General features: G+C 43.7%; 1 protein-coding gene across 2 annotated transcripts; it reads left to right on the top strand.

The window, feature by feature from the left end:
- Positions 1 to 472: 472 nt before the first annotated feature.
- On the top strand, positions 473 to 15,926 carry LOC138663222 (uncharacterized). Of its 2 annotated transcripts, XM_069749385.1 has the most exons (9): positions 474 to 822; positions 1,134 to 1,394; positions 2,084 to 2,172; positions 11,767 to 11,916; positions 12,046 to 12,219; positions 12,302 to 12,425; positions 12,519 to 12,606; positions 13,500 to 13,590; positions 15,819 to 15,926. In XM_069749385.1, exons 2-7 carry the CDS (start codon positions 1,181 to 1,183, stop codon positions 12,524 to 12,526), a joined length of 759 nt encoding a protein of 252 aa, XP_069605486.1. In that variant the 5' UTR covers positions 474 to 822; positions 1,134 to 1,180; the 3' UTR covers positions 12,527 to 12,606; positions 13,500 to 13,590; positions 15,819 to 15,926. The 2 variants fall into 2 exon arrangements, with proteins under 2 accessions (XP_069605485.1, XP_069605486.1); XM_069749384.1 differs by having other exon boundaries at positions 473 to 1,394.
- Positions 15,927 to 15,947: the final 21 nt, after the last annotated feature.

Genomic DNA, 15,947 nt, shown 5'->3' with positions numbered 1-15,947 from the left:
TTGTGGGTGCTGTCGTGGCGATAGGAAAACCGGTTTTTACGTACCGGTAATAGGATTTTACAGGGTCCACGACAGCACCCATACATTTCCCCCCCGTATTTAGTTACTTATTCCTGCACTCTGTTGGAAGGTGTGCCTTAGAGATCACTCTATAGAGGTGGTGGTATTTAGTAGTGTTTAAGATAATTTTGTCATGTACTGATGCATTGGCGGTATCCCTTGTACTCTGGAACACAAACTGGAGGGCGAGGGGGACCGCCCCTTTTTAACCTGTAGGTTCCTGTCCGGAAGGTGGGCGGATCCCCTCTCTCGTTGTGGGTGCTGTCGTGGACTCTGTAAAATCCTATTACCGGTACGTAAAAACCGTTTTTTTTAACGTTTACGCTGGTAACCAGGGTAAACATCGGGTTACTAAGCGCGGCCCTGCGCTTAGTAACCCGATGTTTACCCTGGTTACCAGTGAAGACATCGCTGGATCGGTGTCACACACGCCGATCCAGCGATGTCTGCAGGGAGTCCAGCGACGAAATAAAGTTCTGGACTTTCCTCAGCGACCAACGATCTCCCAGCAGGGGCCTGATCGTTGGTCGCTGTCACACATAACGATTTCCTTAACGATATCGTTGCTACGTCACAAAAAGCAACGATATCGTTAACGATATCGTTCAGTGTGACGGTACCTTTACTGTTATTTAACCTTTTATTTGGTGTTTTACTAATGTTTTTTTTTTCTTCACCACACAACCTGGATTGTCCTCTGTTGGAGCGGACCCTCATCGATCGGCCAATGAACAAGCACAATCCCAATCATCCACCAGCGAGGTAGCAACCTGTCAGGCCTAACAGGCCGAGGAAGAGGCAGCCGCCGATCCATCTGGTTTTCCCCTCTCCCAGTCCTCTGCCGCTGCTTTTGTTGGGTCTTCTCATCAGCGGCAGAGGGCCTGGGAGATGTCACTCATGCCCGAGTTTATGCACTTACGGTCGGTCTTCCAGGATGGGGTTAAGGTTCTTGGTGATAGACTGAAGAGTGGGTTCACCCATGTGAGAACACTTATACAGGATGTCCACAAACGCCTTGATCGCCTGGAAGACGGCCTTGAGAGACCGACGTGACTTTTTTTTTTCTTCAATAGAGCGGGAAGTGTCAGAAAGCCTTACGCCTCAATTCCAGATCAATGTCATGCAGGCCTGCCAGGCTTCTAACAGCCAAGCATTGCTGCAGCAGTCACAAAGCTACAATCCACAGGCCGGAAATTCTTACCAGCAGCCGAACATCTACTTTCAAACTTCGAGAGTGCCGAACTATCCTCCACCACCGCCTCCTCAGTTCACAGATCCACCACGCTGCCAACTTTATCATCCCTGCGGCCAGCAGCATCTGCGACTCTCCCAAGGTCCGCACCCCTGCAGCCAGCAGCATCCACCCTGCTACCAAGTTCAGCACCCACCACGCTACCAAGTTCAGCACCCACCATGCTACCAAGTTCAGTTGTTAGAGAACTGGGGGGTTTGCAATACCAAGACAGGTTATTACACTTGGGGTTATTTAGTTTGGAAAAAACGAAGGCTAAGGGGTGATCTTATGTTAATGTATAAATATATGAGGGGACAGTACAAAGACCTTTCTGATGATCTTTTTAATCATAGACCTGAAACAGGAACAAGGGGGCATCCTCTGTCTGGAGGAAAGAAAGTTTAAGCATAATAACAGATGCAGATTCTTTACTGTAAGAGCAGTGAGACTATGGAACTCTCTGCCGTATGATGTTGTAATGAGTGATTCATTACTAAAATGTAACAGGGGACTGGATGCCTTTCTTGAAAAGTATAATGTTACACGGTATATATACTAGATTCCTTGATAGGGTGTTGATCCAGGGAACTAGTCTGATTGCCGTATGTGGAGTCGGGAAGAATTTTTTTTTTTTCCCCAATGTGGAACTTGCTCTTTGCCACATGGTTTTTTTTTACCTTCCTCTGGATCAACATGTTAGGGCATGTTAGGTTAGGCTATGGGTTGAACTACATGGGCATAAAGTCTTCCTTCAACCTTAATAACTATGTTTCTATGTTTCCCCTGCAGCTAGCAGCATCCACCACGCTGCCCAGTCCAGCACCACGCCAAAAGACTGCTACAGAGGCCACCACTCCCTCTCGGCCAAGAAAGCAAAGGTGCAAAACTAATAACATTTCCACCAGGATGAAGACCCGGAGTCAAAAAACCCTGCTAAAATTGGATCCACCACCTCCACTCTCACCTACCAATGTGTCTCTGTTGTCAAATGTGTCACTACCTTCTCTTGTCTGTCCCTTCCAGTTTGTCTATCCATTCCCATGATTCCACTGTGTTGTCTACTCCCATTGTGTCCAGTTCCATCCATGATTCAATCCTTTAATTTGTTGCCCCTTCCCCTGTAACCCCTTCATCAACTACCACCCAATCCTCAGCTCCACACCCCCTAGGTCAGTGGTCCCCCAACTCCAGGCCTCGAGGGCCGCCAACAGTGCAGGTTTTCAGGATTTCCTTAGTATTGCACAGGGGTTGGAATCATCACCTGTGCAGATGATCACATTACCACCGATGCAATACTAAAGAAATCCTGAAAACCTGCACTGTTGGCAGCCCTCGAGGCCTGGAGTTGAGGACCCTTGCCCTAGGTCCACAACATCTCACCCTCAGATAGACCCCTGTTGTGAATTCTGTGGCTGAATTCACTCCTGTGGTCACAAGTGGTACTGCAGCTTCTGAGCTTCTTCCCTCAGGTGTTCTGGTGAGCTCGTTAACTGCTTCGTTACTTAACTCCACCTGATGCTGCTATCCCTGCTCCTTGTCAATGTTCCAGTGTTGGATCTGAGCTTCTTCTGCTTGTTCCTGTGACCTGCTGCTCTGTATAGCTAAGTGCTTTTTTGCTATTTTGTTGCTTTTTTTCTGTCCAGCTTGTCTTTTGTTTTGCTGGTAGCTCTGAGAAGCAAAGGGTGTACCGCCGTGCCGTTAGTTCGGCACGGTGGGTCTTTTTTGCCCCCTTTGCGTGGTTTTTGCTTTAGGGTTTTTTGTAGACTGCAAAGTTCGCTTTACTATCCTCGCTCTGTCTAAGATTATCGGGCCCCACTTTGCTGAATCTATTTCATCCCTACGTTTTGTCTTTTCATCTTACTCACAGTCATTATATGTGGGGGGCTGCCTTTTCCTTTGGGGTATTTCTCTGGGGGCAAGTCAGGCCTATTTTTCTATCTTCAGGCTAGCTAGTTTCTTAGGCTGTGCCGAGTTGCATAGGTAGTTGCTAGGCGCAATCCACAGCCGCTTTTAGTTGTGTTTAGGATAGGTAGGTGTGCAGTCTACAGAGTTTCCACGTCTCAGAGCTCGTTCTTTGTTTTTGGGTATTTGTCAGATCACTGTGTGCGCTCTGATTGCTAGGCACACTGTGTCTCTGGATTGCCTTCATTACACCTTTCATTAGCAGACATAACAGACCCCGATCCTAAACCCAGTTATATTTTGGTTAAATAAATGTTTCTTTGGACAATATCTGGGTTTTCTTTGTCTCTTTGAGCGCTGCTGCCGCAAACACGTGTGTATTGTATTATTGAGGGAAATTGTAACGGGTGTTATACTACAGGTATCTTATTTAATTCAGCAAATATTGCACGTACATTTAGAATTTACAGGTACATTTAAGCAATACAAACGGCACCAGCACGGGAGTATAGGGTTTATTATTATAATCGGGGCCAAACATATTAATCAAGAAGGGGTTGTCCTATTGGACGCTGCCTTTGGCCCAGCCTAATAGACCTTCGTACATTTCAGGCCCAGAAACCATTATTAGGCATGTAAGTATCGTAGTACCTAGGCCACTCCATACTATCGAGTACTTTGGGTCGGAGGGCATTCAGCCAAACTCTGTCACACATTCTTAGATGCCATGTTTGATTTTGGCAGCAGCAAGTGGTTAAACTGCCAGGGTTTTGTTGTAGCCACCCCTGTGCCATCCCTGCAGTGTAAATCTATGTTCAGGGGCCAAAAAGAGTAAAACAAATGTTTAACGTGTCAAAAAAATAAAATTTTTAGTATCTTTGTTTTGTTTCCTGTAATCTAGGAAAGCCTAAGGCCAGAAATAAATCCCATAGAACACTGTACATGGAGACTTTGGGATCAGATAATTTCTGTCCGCTGTGTTTGTGCAAACAAAAAAGCTTTTTGTCATGATCCTTTCCAGGGTTTAATCCTGTCTGCCCTTTTTCCAGGGGGGATCATGTCAAGTTAATATTTGCTCTGCCTCATTCTGGGTTCAGGTTTGCTATTTAGCTCCCATGCATCCTGCTGGCGGTGTCAGCTATAGTTCTGCCTTCGGCGTGTGAACCTGACTCTGGTAGCTCTTGGTTTGTCCTGCTGTGATCCTTGACTTCCCCTGTGTCTGTTGACTCCCTCTGTCTGCCCTTTTTCCAGCGTTTGGGTTTTGATTCTCTGGTTTCTGACTTGGCTTGTATTCAGACTCTCTTCTGCCACCTGACTTTGTCTTATCCGCTTCTGACCATTGCTGAACCTCCTGGCTTGTTCCTGACCACGTGTATTGCTGATCCCTTTAGTACGTCTGCCTATTGTTGTTTTTTGCTATAGGAAAAAAATGGAGACACAAAGCGCAAAATAGGGTCTTATCCGCTAGATAACCACGAGAGCTTTCTTAGAATTGCTCACCTGATTTTGTTGAATGAAAAGCATGTAGCGATTTTGGCTGCTGCAGATCCACAAGCCGATCAACAGCCGTATGACAATATAAACTGTGCAGGAGTTGTGGGTTAAACCTGCGCTGCCTTAACGAAGAAGTTCCAAGGATAATAAATGTAAAAGGTGGTTTATTCAACTCGTTTCAAGGTCGGTGCGACCTCTTCTTCAGGAAATTCCACATACAACATCTGTTGTATGTGGAATTTCCTGAAGAAGAGGTCGCACTGACCTTGAAACGCGTTAAGGCAGCGCACAGTTTATATTGTTGTTTTTTGACTCGGCTTGTTGGACCACTCTCTCGGCACTTGGTGGTGCCTATGCTGGCTGCTGCTCTGCAGTGCTTCTCTGTGTACGCAGTCTCACTTCCCTCTCAAGCTCCCTCTGGTGGAGGTGGCGTTATACTGCACTGTAGCAACATGACACTTTTATAAAAGCCTCAAACTTCTGTGCATGACTCAGACATGAGATCTAATGTGATAGAAGATTACAGTGTGGGGAAGACAGGAAACATTCATATAGATGGCTGGTGGTAATGGAGTCAGTGACGGACTCTGGACAAATATGTTTCTAGAGCTGTAGTAGAAGATGAAGATGTCGTCCTCATCATGAAGTAGTTATTTCTCATGTCACGTAATGAATATCTCCTGCAGTATTGCTAATGCTGATTCCAGTGTCGGTAAATGAGACGAGAATTAGTGTTATGGAAGATGAGTCTATGAGAAACGTATTCAGCTGCCGACTTCGAGGAAGAAACTGCTTGTTGCCTAAAATGCACTGCTCAAAAAAAATAAAGGGAACACTTAAACAACAGAACATAGCTCCAAGTAAATCAAACTTCTGTGAAATCAAACTGTCCACTTGGGAAGCAACACTGTTTGACAACCAATTTCATATGCTGTTGTGCAAATGGAATAGACAACAGATGGACATTATTGGCTATTATCAAGACACACTCAATAAAGGAGTGGTTCTGTAGGTGGGGACCACAGACCACATCTCAGTACCAATACTTTCTGGCTGATGTTTTGGTCACTTTTGAATGTTGGTTGTGCTTTCACACTCGTTGTAGCAAGAGACGAACTCTACAACCCACACAAGTGGCTCAGGTAGTGCAGCTCATCCAGGATGGCACATCAATGTGAGGGGTGGCAAGAACGTTTGCTGTGTCCGTCAGCGTAGTGGCTGGAGGTGCTACCAGGAGACAGGCCAGTACACCAGGAGATGTGGAAGGGGCTCAGCCGTTTTGCAAGGAGGAACAGGAGGAGCACTGCCAGAGCCCTGCAAAATGACCTCCAGCAGGCCACAAATGTGCATGTGTCTGCACAAACGGTTATAAACCGACTCCATGAGCATGGTCTGAGTGCCCGATGTCCAAAGATGGGGGTTGTGCTCACAGAAAAAAATTCACCGTGTGAAAACTGTAGTTAAAGAAAATTACCTTTAATTACGTCTTAACGCAGTAAGGTGATATTAAGGACCACTACCACCATTTAAAAGATACCAGGAGGTGCTTGTTCCCACTAAATGGAACTTCCTACCTACCAGCGAAGGTTGGCATCCTACAGTTGCACGATGGCGCCCCCGCTCACCATCGACTGTCCCTCCTACCCTTATCCAGCCCTGTGGGATGAGGAAAGAAATAGGAGAGATAATGAAATAAGTTTGTTTGGACAGTATACCACAATTATAGTGGTGGATTGATGCATTACTTTTTTATTATTACTGCCAAAATCTTAATGTGGGGTAGTAAACCACGTGAGTGAAAAAATATTTAGATCTTCAAGTACCCAAGATAAAGGGGGTTGTGAAAGATAATATAGACTTGGTGAGGGGCCAAAATGAATTGAAGGGGCCTTACCCTTATCTATCTCCTGCCTATCAGCGGAGGTTGGCACCCTATGTGATATTTACGATTTTGTTGGTGCCCCTGCTCCAGACGGCTGTCCCTCCTTACCCTAAGACCATAAGGAAATTTCCATATGAGAGGCAGTGAAGGGGTGAAGTCTAACAATGATGGCAATGATATGTTAGGCTCAACAGTTTACTATCCAAAATTAACATACAAGTGAGCTCAAACTAATAAATGATCAATATAGTTCCACTTCCTCTTATAGGGCAAATAGTTATACTGTCTGAGTAGGAACTAAACAGCCAATGTCATATATAAATATCATAGAGCCTGCATAAATATTGCACGATCCCAGGGCATTCACCCCTTAACCCCAAGGGGGGTTTGCATGTTAATGACCGGGCCAATGTTTACAATTCTGACCACTGTCCATTTATGAGGTTATTACTCTGGAACGCTTCAACGGATCCTGGTGATTCTGACAGTGTTTTCTCGCGACATATTGTACTTCATGTTAGTGGTAAAATTTCCTCAACATTACTTACATTGATCTGTGGAAAAAACGGAACATTTTGAAAATTTCGCAATTTTTCAACTTTGAATTTTCATGCCCTTAAATCACAGAGATCTATCTCACACAAAATGCTTAATAAGTAACATTTCCCACATGTCTACTTTACATCCGCACAATTTTGAAACCAAAATGTTTTTTTGTTAGGGAGTTAAGGGTTAAAAGTTGACCAGAAATTTCTCATTTTTACAACACCATTTTGTTTTTTTAGGGACCACATTACATTTGAAGTCACTTTGAAGGGTCTATATGATAGAAAATACCCAAGTGTGACACCATTCTAAAAACCTGCACCCCTCAAGATGCTCAAAACCACATTCAAGAAGTTTATTAACCCTCCAAGTGTTCCACAGGAATTTGTGGAATGTTTAAAAAAAATAAAATGAAAATTTCAATTTTTTTCACAATTTTTTTACTTCAGATCAAATTTGTTTTATTTTACCAAGGGTAACAGCAGAAATTGGATCCCAAAAGTTGTTGTCCAATTTGTCCTGAGTACGCTGATGCCCCATGTGTGGTGGTAACCTACTGTTTGGGTGCATGGCAGAGCTCGGAAGGGAAGGAGCGCCGTTTGGAACGCAGACTTTGATGGCATGGTCTGCGGGTGTCACGTTGCGTTTGCAGAGCCCTTGATGTACCTAAACAGTAGAAACCCCCCACAAGTAACCCCATGTTAGAAACTAGACCCCCCCAAGGAACTTATCTAGATGGGTTGTGAGAGCTCTGAACCCCCAAGTTTTTCACTACATTTTATAATGCAGAGCTGTGGAAAATGATTTTTAGCCCCCAAATTTTTATTTTCCTAAGGGTAACCAGAGAAACTGGACCCCAATAGTTGTTCAATTTGTCCTGAGTATGCTGCTACCCCATATGTTGGAATAAACCCCTGTTTGGGCGTACAAGAGAGCTCGGAAGGGAAGGAGCATTGTTTTAGTTTTTCAATGCAGAATTGGCTGGAATTGAGATCGGATGCCATGTTGCGTTTGGAGAATCCCTGATGTCTCTAAACAGAGGAAGCCTCCCAATGCTAACTAAAACTCTAACCCGAACACACCCCTAACCCTAATCCCAACCCTAACCACACCCCTACCCCAACACACCCTTAACCCCAACACACCCCTAACCCTAATCCCAACCATAATCCTAAACACACCTAACCCTGACACACCCCTAATCCCAACCCTAACTTTAGCCCTAACCCTAATGGGAAAACAAATACATTTTTTTAATTTTATTTTTCCCTAACTAAGGCGGTGATAAAGGGGGTTTGACTTCCTATTTATAGCGGGTTTTTATATTTGGCAGCTGTCTCACACTAAAAGACGCTTTTTATTGCAAAAAATAGTTTTTGCGTCACCACATTTTGGAAGCTATAATTTTTTCCAAATTTTGGTCCACAGTCACGTGAGGTCTTTTGCTGGACGAGTTGATGGTTTTATTGGTACCATTTTCAGGCATGTGACATTTTTTGATCGCTTTTTATTCCGATTTTATTTTGAGTTCGCATGAACAAAAACCAGCAATTCATGAATTTCTTTTGGGGGGGCGTTTATACTATTCTGCGTTTGGTAAAATTGATAAAGCAGTTTTATTCTTTGGGTCAGTACGATTACAGCAATGTCTCATTTATATCATTTTTTTTTATGTTTTGAAGCTTTTATACAATAAAAACTATTTTATATAAAAAAAAAATAATTTTTGCATCGCTTTATTCTGAGGGCTATAACTCTTATTTTTTTCGCTAATGACGCTGTATGGCTCTTTTTGCGGGACAAGATGACGTTTTCAGCTGTACTATTATTTATATCTGTCTTTTTGATCGCGTGTTATTCCACTTTTTATTTGGCGGTATGATAAAGCATTGTGCTTTGCTTCGTGTTTTTTTTAATTTTTTTATTTTTATTTTTTACGGTGTTCACAGAAGGGGTTAACTAGTGGGACAGTTTTATAGGTCGGGGTCGTTACAAAAGCGGCAATACTAGATGTGTGTACTTTTTTTTTTATTTACATGAAGAAATGTATTTATTAGAACAAATTTTTTTTCTTTATTTAGGATTTTTAAAAAAATGTTTTTACAGAGTGTAATTTTTTTTTTTTTTTTTACTTTGCTCCTGGGGGAGACATCACTATATATTATCAGATCGCTGATCTGACACTTTGCTTGCAAGCCAACCTCCCTGCAGGACCCAGAAGGACCCCCGCGCCCATCTCGGATCCGGGGTCTGCAGGGAGGAGAACGAAGGAGACCCTTGGAACAACGCGATCACATCGCATTCCGAGGGTCTCAGGGAAGCCCCCTCCCTGCGCGATGCTTCCCTATGCCACCGGAATGCTGCAATCATGTTTGATCGCAGTGTTTCAGGGGTTAAAGTGTCAGGAGCGGTCACAGTGTCGGATGTCAGCTGTGATAATCGGCTGACACTCAGCTGCGATCGTATGACGTACTATCCCGTCCATGGGAATTAAGTCCCAGGTCACATGGACGGGACAGGACCTCCGATGGCAGAAAGGGGTTCAGCAATAAGCCCAAAAATATTCAAAACCAGATAAGGCTCAGGTACATGTCATCAAATCAAGAACTTATAAAAAAACAAACCTAAGAGCTCTGAAACACACTCAATGCATTTCCCCTTTCAAGGTTCATCAGGAGTGAATACAGTATACATAGTATAAAGAGACTACTTAGCTGCTGAAGAAATTGCTATGACCGGCACAATAGCAGGGTTTAGGCTATGTGCACACGTTCAGGAATTCTAGCAGAAATTTCCGGAGAAAATCCGGACATTTCTGCCAGAATTCCGCACCAAATCTGCATGCAGAATTACCGCGGTTTTACCGCGGATTTGCCGCGGAATTTTCGCGGATTTTCCCAAAAATTTCTCACTGCTTAGCCAGTGGGAAATCCGCGCAAATTCCGCAAAATTAATGGACATGCTCATTATTTTTCCGCAAAGCGTTTTTTGCGCGGAAAATAGCGCAGCATGTGCATTAAAATTGCGGAATTCATGTTAAATGATAGGATGCTTAAAGTATGCGGATTATTTGCGGATTTATAGCGTTTTTATAGCGCAAAAACGCTTAAAATCCGCAAATAATCCGGAACGTGTGCACATAGCCTTAGAGTTCAAGCACATAAGGAAACGATGCCCCTTCATAGTGTGCTGCATGATACGGTGCATGTTGATCCATGTTGCTATTGTGCCGGTCTTAGCAATTTCTTCAGTCACTATAATTGTGGTATACTGTCCAAACAAACTCACATTTCAATATCTCTCCTATTCCTTTCCCCATCCCACAGGTCTGGATAGGGGTAGGAGGGACAGTCGCAGGTGTAGGGTGCCCACCTGCGCTGGTCGGTAGGAACAGTTCAGTTTAGTGATAGGTACAGGCACCTCCTGCTATCTTTTAAATGGTGGTAGTGGTCCTTGTTATCACCTTACTCCGTTAAAACGTAATTAAAGGTAATTGTTTGAGTACAGTTTTTACACTATGAATTTCTTTGTTTAATTTTTCTGTACAGGAACAATCTTATTCTAGCTGTGATTTCCTCATGGGTTGTGCTGACAGCCCAACACTGTGCAGGACGCTTGTCATTTGCCACAGAACGACGGGATTGGCAACTTCGCCACTGGCGCCCTGTGCTCTTCACAGATGAAAGCAGGTTCACACTGAGCACATGTGACAGACGTGACGGAGTCTGGAGACGCTGTGGAGAGCGATCTGCTGCCTGCAACATCCTTCAGCATGACCGGTTTGGCAGGGCGTCAGTAATGGTGTGGGGGGGGCATTTCTTTGGAGGGCCACATAGCCCTCCATGTGCTCACCAGAGGTAGCCTGACTGCCATTAGGTACCAAGATGAGATCCTCAGACCCCTTGTGAGACCATATGCTGATGCGGTTGGCCCTGAGTTACTCCTAATGCAGGACAATGCCAGACCTCATGTGGCTGGAGTGTGTCAGCAGTTCCTGCAAGATGAAGGCATTGAAGCTATGGACTGGCCCGCCCGTTCCCCAGACCTGAATCCGATTGAACACATCTGGGACATCATCTCTCGCACGATTCACCAACGTCCCGTTCCACCACAGACTGTTCAGGAGTTGGCGGATGATTTAGTCCAGGTCTGGGAGGAGATCCCTCAGGAGACCATCTGCTGCCTCATCAGGAGCATGCCCAGGTTTGTAGGGAGGTCATACAGGCACATGGAGGCAACACACAATACTGAGCATCATTTCCTTGTCTTGAGGCATTTCCACTGAAGTTGGATCAGCCTGCCATTTGATTTTCCACTATAATTTTGATTATCAATCCAAATCCAGACCTCCGAGGGATATTTATTCTGATTTACATTGATCATTTTTATGTTTTATTGTTTTCAACACACTCCACTATGTAATGAATAAAGATTTGCAACTGAAATATTTTATTCCGTGATATCTCGGATATGGTATTTGTGTTCCCTTTATTTTTTTTGAGCAGTGTATATAGAGTTTTATTAGTAGATGTAAAGAAGAAAACTAAATACTGTTAAATAATCTCATATGTTTCCCCTTATTATCTCCAGTAATTGTATTATTACACAGGATTTTTATGATGTTACATCGGCTCATCTTCTCATTCAGGTCTCTACAATATCGGATCCTCTCAGTGAAGATCTTCTATATAAGAGAATTTTCCTGATTTACCCATCAAAGATGGATATGGACAGAGACAAGATGGCGGAGAGGATATTACACATCACTCTAGAGATCCTCTTCCATCTTAATGGAGAGGTGAGAGATTCTGATGACGTCACATTACATCATTCTCATCTATGGGAATAACAGATGGACAGAACTGGAGAGGTGAGGACTCTGGAAATGTCTGTAGTGAGATTTATTAATGTGTCTCTCCATAACCAGGATTACACAGTAGTGAAGACCTCTAGTGAGCGCTGTCAGGACCCTGTGTCTGAGGGTTTGGGAAGACCCCTGAGCCCAGTCACGTGGCCTCCACCTCACCTGATACATGAGGACATCAATGACCAGAAGATCCTAGAACTCACCTACAAGATGATTGAGCTGCTGAGTGGAGAGGTGACACTGCTGGGAATGCTGGGACATTATACAGTAACACTGTGAAGGTTTCGGGGAATGACGGTATCATTGTATGTGTCAGGTTCCTATGAGGTGTCAGGATGTCGCCGTCTATTTCTCCATGGATGAGTGGGAGTATTTAGAAGGATACAAAGATCTGTACAAGGATTTCATGATGGAGGTTCCCCAGCCCCTCACATCACCAGGTAATAGACAGGACTAAACACATACGGCCTATAATTATCTGTATGTAAAGAATGAATTCAGTCCCTGTATGTGTTTTCTCCAAATCTATCTAGTAAGATGACAACACCAGAGAGGTGTCCCCGTCCTCTTCTTCCACAGGACTGTAAACAAGAAGATCCTAATGTTCCTCAGGATCATCAGGTAGATGGAGAGAAGGTGTCATGAGATTCCCCTATGATGAGTAGACGGCTGTGAAGGTCTTGTGCTCAGTCTTGTTTTATTCTCTAGTATTATATGTTTTATACTTGTGTAATGAGAACGGTGCAGATGGCAGGCAGGGCTGCGACTAGGAATTTCGGTGTCCTATACTGGCAAAACTTTTGGGCCCCCTTGGGACTCCGCCCAGGCTACCGCCCCAGCTTCGCCTCCAACTCTCGAACCTTCCACAGTCCCACTGCCCACTTATAGAAAAACTCCACATCTGTATAATGCAAGCCATAGTAATATATAATTGAATAATGCAGCCCCATAGCAGTATAATGCACCACCTTAGGAGGATAATGCACCTCTATAGTAGGATAATGCACCCCCATAGTAGGATAATGCACCCCCATAGTAGTATAATGCACCCCCATAGTAGTAAAATGTACCTCCATAGTAGAATAATGCACCTCGTAGTATAATGCACCCCCATAGTAGTATAATGCAGTGTCATTCTGCAGCTTTACAAAAAAAAAGGTTTATCCTTACCTGGCTGAGGTCCAGCGGTGTCCTCCACCTGATACATCTGAGGCGTGTACCATCATATGTGAGTGTCATTATACGCCGGCAATGTGCCCACTGACATCAGCTGCCAGCTTGTGATCTCCCGCAAGGCAACAGATTTTAACTTGCCGTGCGTCTGACGATCAGTTGAGCCGCTGGGGCCCGTAGAGGAGAGGCGGCCTGCTGCGGGCCCTCTCTGCTCGCCAGGCCCCATTCGCCAGTAAGGACTGTAATGCTCTGATGGCTGAACTGATGGCAAGATTAGAGCTGATCGTAGATGTGACTATCTTTTCTCTTCATCTGTCTGGGACTATTACAATGTGTTTCAGGGTAAAGATCTGACCCGTATTAATACTACAGAGACATATGTGAGGGGTGATGAGCGGTGTAAAGCGGAGATTCCTACATATGAATACCCAGGTGAGTAGTGACCACTAAATGCAGGGAAGTCACAGATTCTTCTCAGTCACCGGCTGTGGCTGCTTTATTGGTTGTATAGCCCGGTCGTATCACAATCGGGTGTTCACCATTTTGCCTCTAGACCTCAACATTCTCCTCCATCCAAACTTTGACACATCAGCTGTAAACTGTTATAAAATAATGTATTTGAATGTCTAATATTTCTTCTTGAAACTGATCTGACATCTACCATTGGCCCTTATAATAGTTTAGCTTGAAAGAGCCACTGAGCCCCATACTCTAATTACCCCAGAGAGGTTTCTCCACTAGTTACTCATTTATTACTGATGAAGACTGTTGAGTTTGATTATTTAAGTAGATGTGTTATTGTCTTTAGTCACAGTGTTTTACTACAGTAATTACTGCTCAAATCCTCTGATATAACCACTTCCCGCTGTCCTTTTTTGTTCCTAATCAGGACCCAATTTTTCAAACCTGATGTGTGTCACTTTGTGGTGATCACTTTGGAATTCTTCACAAAGGATAATAGGAAACAAATGGACCTTACAAATTATTTTCCAACTTCTCTTGAATCTGACAATACTCCTATATACAGTTGTACACTACTGTCTGGGCACATGGCAGGGTTAAGAAGCTATTTAGCTATTTGACTGCAGATCTTGCAGAAATAGTTTGCAGACACGATGCATTGAGGGCACTGTTCGTGGTCACCTGGCAGCTCAAAAGATGGCCACCATGAACAGACTTGGCGCTATCTACTCCATTTTACAGATCCCAGGGATTGCTTTGTTCATCATACTTTAACATTTCTACATGGGTCTGTACATAGACACCCCTGGGCTTTGGCCATGGTGTTACCTTCTGTTATGTGATGTGAGATGTAGCAAGAATAGTCAGGTAACCGGGTCAGTACCAGGAGAGCAGAGACAATACAAAATCAGAAGACCCAAGAGTAGTCAATAAGCGAGCCGAGGTCACAGCAGACAACAAATAAACAAGCCGGAAGCTGAGCACAGAGAAATTAACCAGAGGAGAAGGCTGTATCTGACAGCTTCCAGCAATATGCTTCAAGCTTTAGTAGGGTGTGGTGCTTTCCAACTGGCTGGAGGAGGGAGCTGGAAAACACACACCCATACTGCCAAACTGGATAGTACTACAAATCCCAGGCACCCTAATCTTAGTGGCAGGACAGAGTCTGCATCGCCCAGAGCTTCTGGTTTCGATGTCTCCTCCATTACCAGTGCCGCCTGTAGAATAAATAAGGTTGTGCCTGGTAACAGAACCAGACATCACAGGAGCAGATTTCAGATAGGACATACCATATGCAGAAGCCCTAATATGAGAAAATGGCAGAAAACCAGAACAGTAGAAATCCCTATAAATTGGCTTCATTTTGGAAATTATAACCCTCTGGGGATTAATGTATTGGAGTTGTGATTATGTTGACCCCAGAGCCACTTTCCAGAAATTAGCACGCAATGGATATTGGAGAGTGAAAATTGCAAATATGCCATTTTATTACCCAAAACAGTGCCCAGATTGTGCTCCAGGAGACACACACATTGTAAATTTAAGTGGGTTCTTATCACTATACTAATGCCAAATACATTATTATTTATAGTTATTCATTTTTATAGCGCCATTTATTCCATGGCACTTTACACAATCTTTTATACATGAATGCTAACTGTGGTTTGGGCACACTGCAAGGCTCAGAAGCGAGGGGAAGGTTTGACTTTGGGAGAGCAGATATTGCTGGATTGGTGTATGGAAGCCATGGTGCTTTTCAAGAGCCTTTGAGCCACTAGTAATGTAGAGAACATTTTTTTTCACTGACAGATGATGGACCTGAGTGGGGACTTGTTTTTTTGTGAGATGAGTAGAAGGTTTATTGGTATATATTTCCTCAACATAACATTGTTTGGTGACTTTTTACTCTATATTTCGAAGGCAGAATGGACAAACAGTTGAACACCACGCTCTACTGGTTCATCCTGTGAGGTTTTCTATTAGACTGTGAGCTGTCATTGTCTTAGTGAATAATTACGTATTCAACATAACTTGTCATGTTGTGGACAGTTTACGTACAAATGTTAAAATATGTAAAATTCAAGGAATTTTTTTATGAAAACTAATTGGTTTTATTTTTAACAGATGACTGCACCAGGCGATCAGAGGGGCAGCTGACCTCTTCAGTTTTTAAATCAGATAATCTTATGATCCCACAGGATACAATTGAAGTGAATGCCATTACTCCAGATATACCATCATCCCTTCACAGCCAAGATCTATCGTCTGATCTTTTGAAACAGGTCCTGTCTTCTGATTCATTACCGACTACTAAGGAAAATCAAAGT

This window comes from Ranitomeya imitator, chromosome 2 (genome assembly GCF_032444005.1).
Source record: "Ranitomeya imitator isolate aRanImi1 chromosome 2, aRanImi1.pri, whole genome shotgun sequence".
Classification (NCBI taxonomy): Eukaryota; Metazoa; Chordata; class Amphibia; order Anura; family Dendrobatidae; genus Ranitomeya; species Ranitomeya imitator.
The sequence above is the reverse complement of the archived record's forward strand: the minus strand, read 5'-3'. Positions and strand labels throughout refer to the sequence as shown.

Bases quoted from the DNA above. Each gene is read 5' to 3' on its own strand.
- LOC138663222 (XM_069749384.1), top strand. From the start codon at position 1,061: ATGTCCACAAACGCCTTGATCGCCTGGAAGACGGCCTTGAGAGACCGA. The intron at 2,173-11,766 runs GTGCAAAACTAA...CTTCTCATTCAG, and splicing joins TCTCGGCCAAGAAAGCAAAG to GTCTCTACAATATCGGATCC. The intron at 11,917-12,045 runs GTGAGAGATTCT...CTCCATAACCAG, and splicing joins TCTTCCATCTTAATGGAGAG to GATTACACAGTAGTGAAGAC.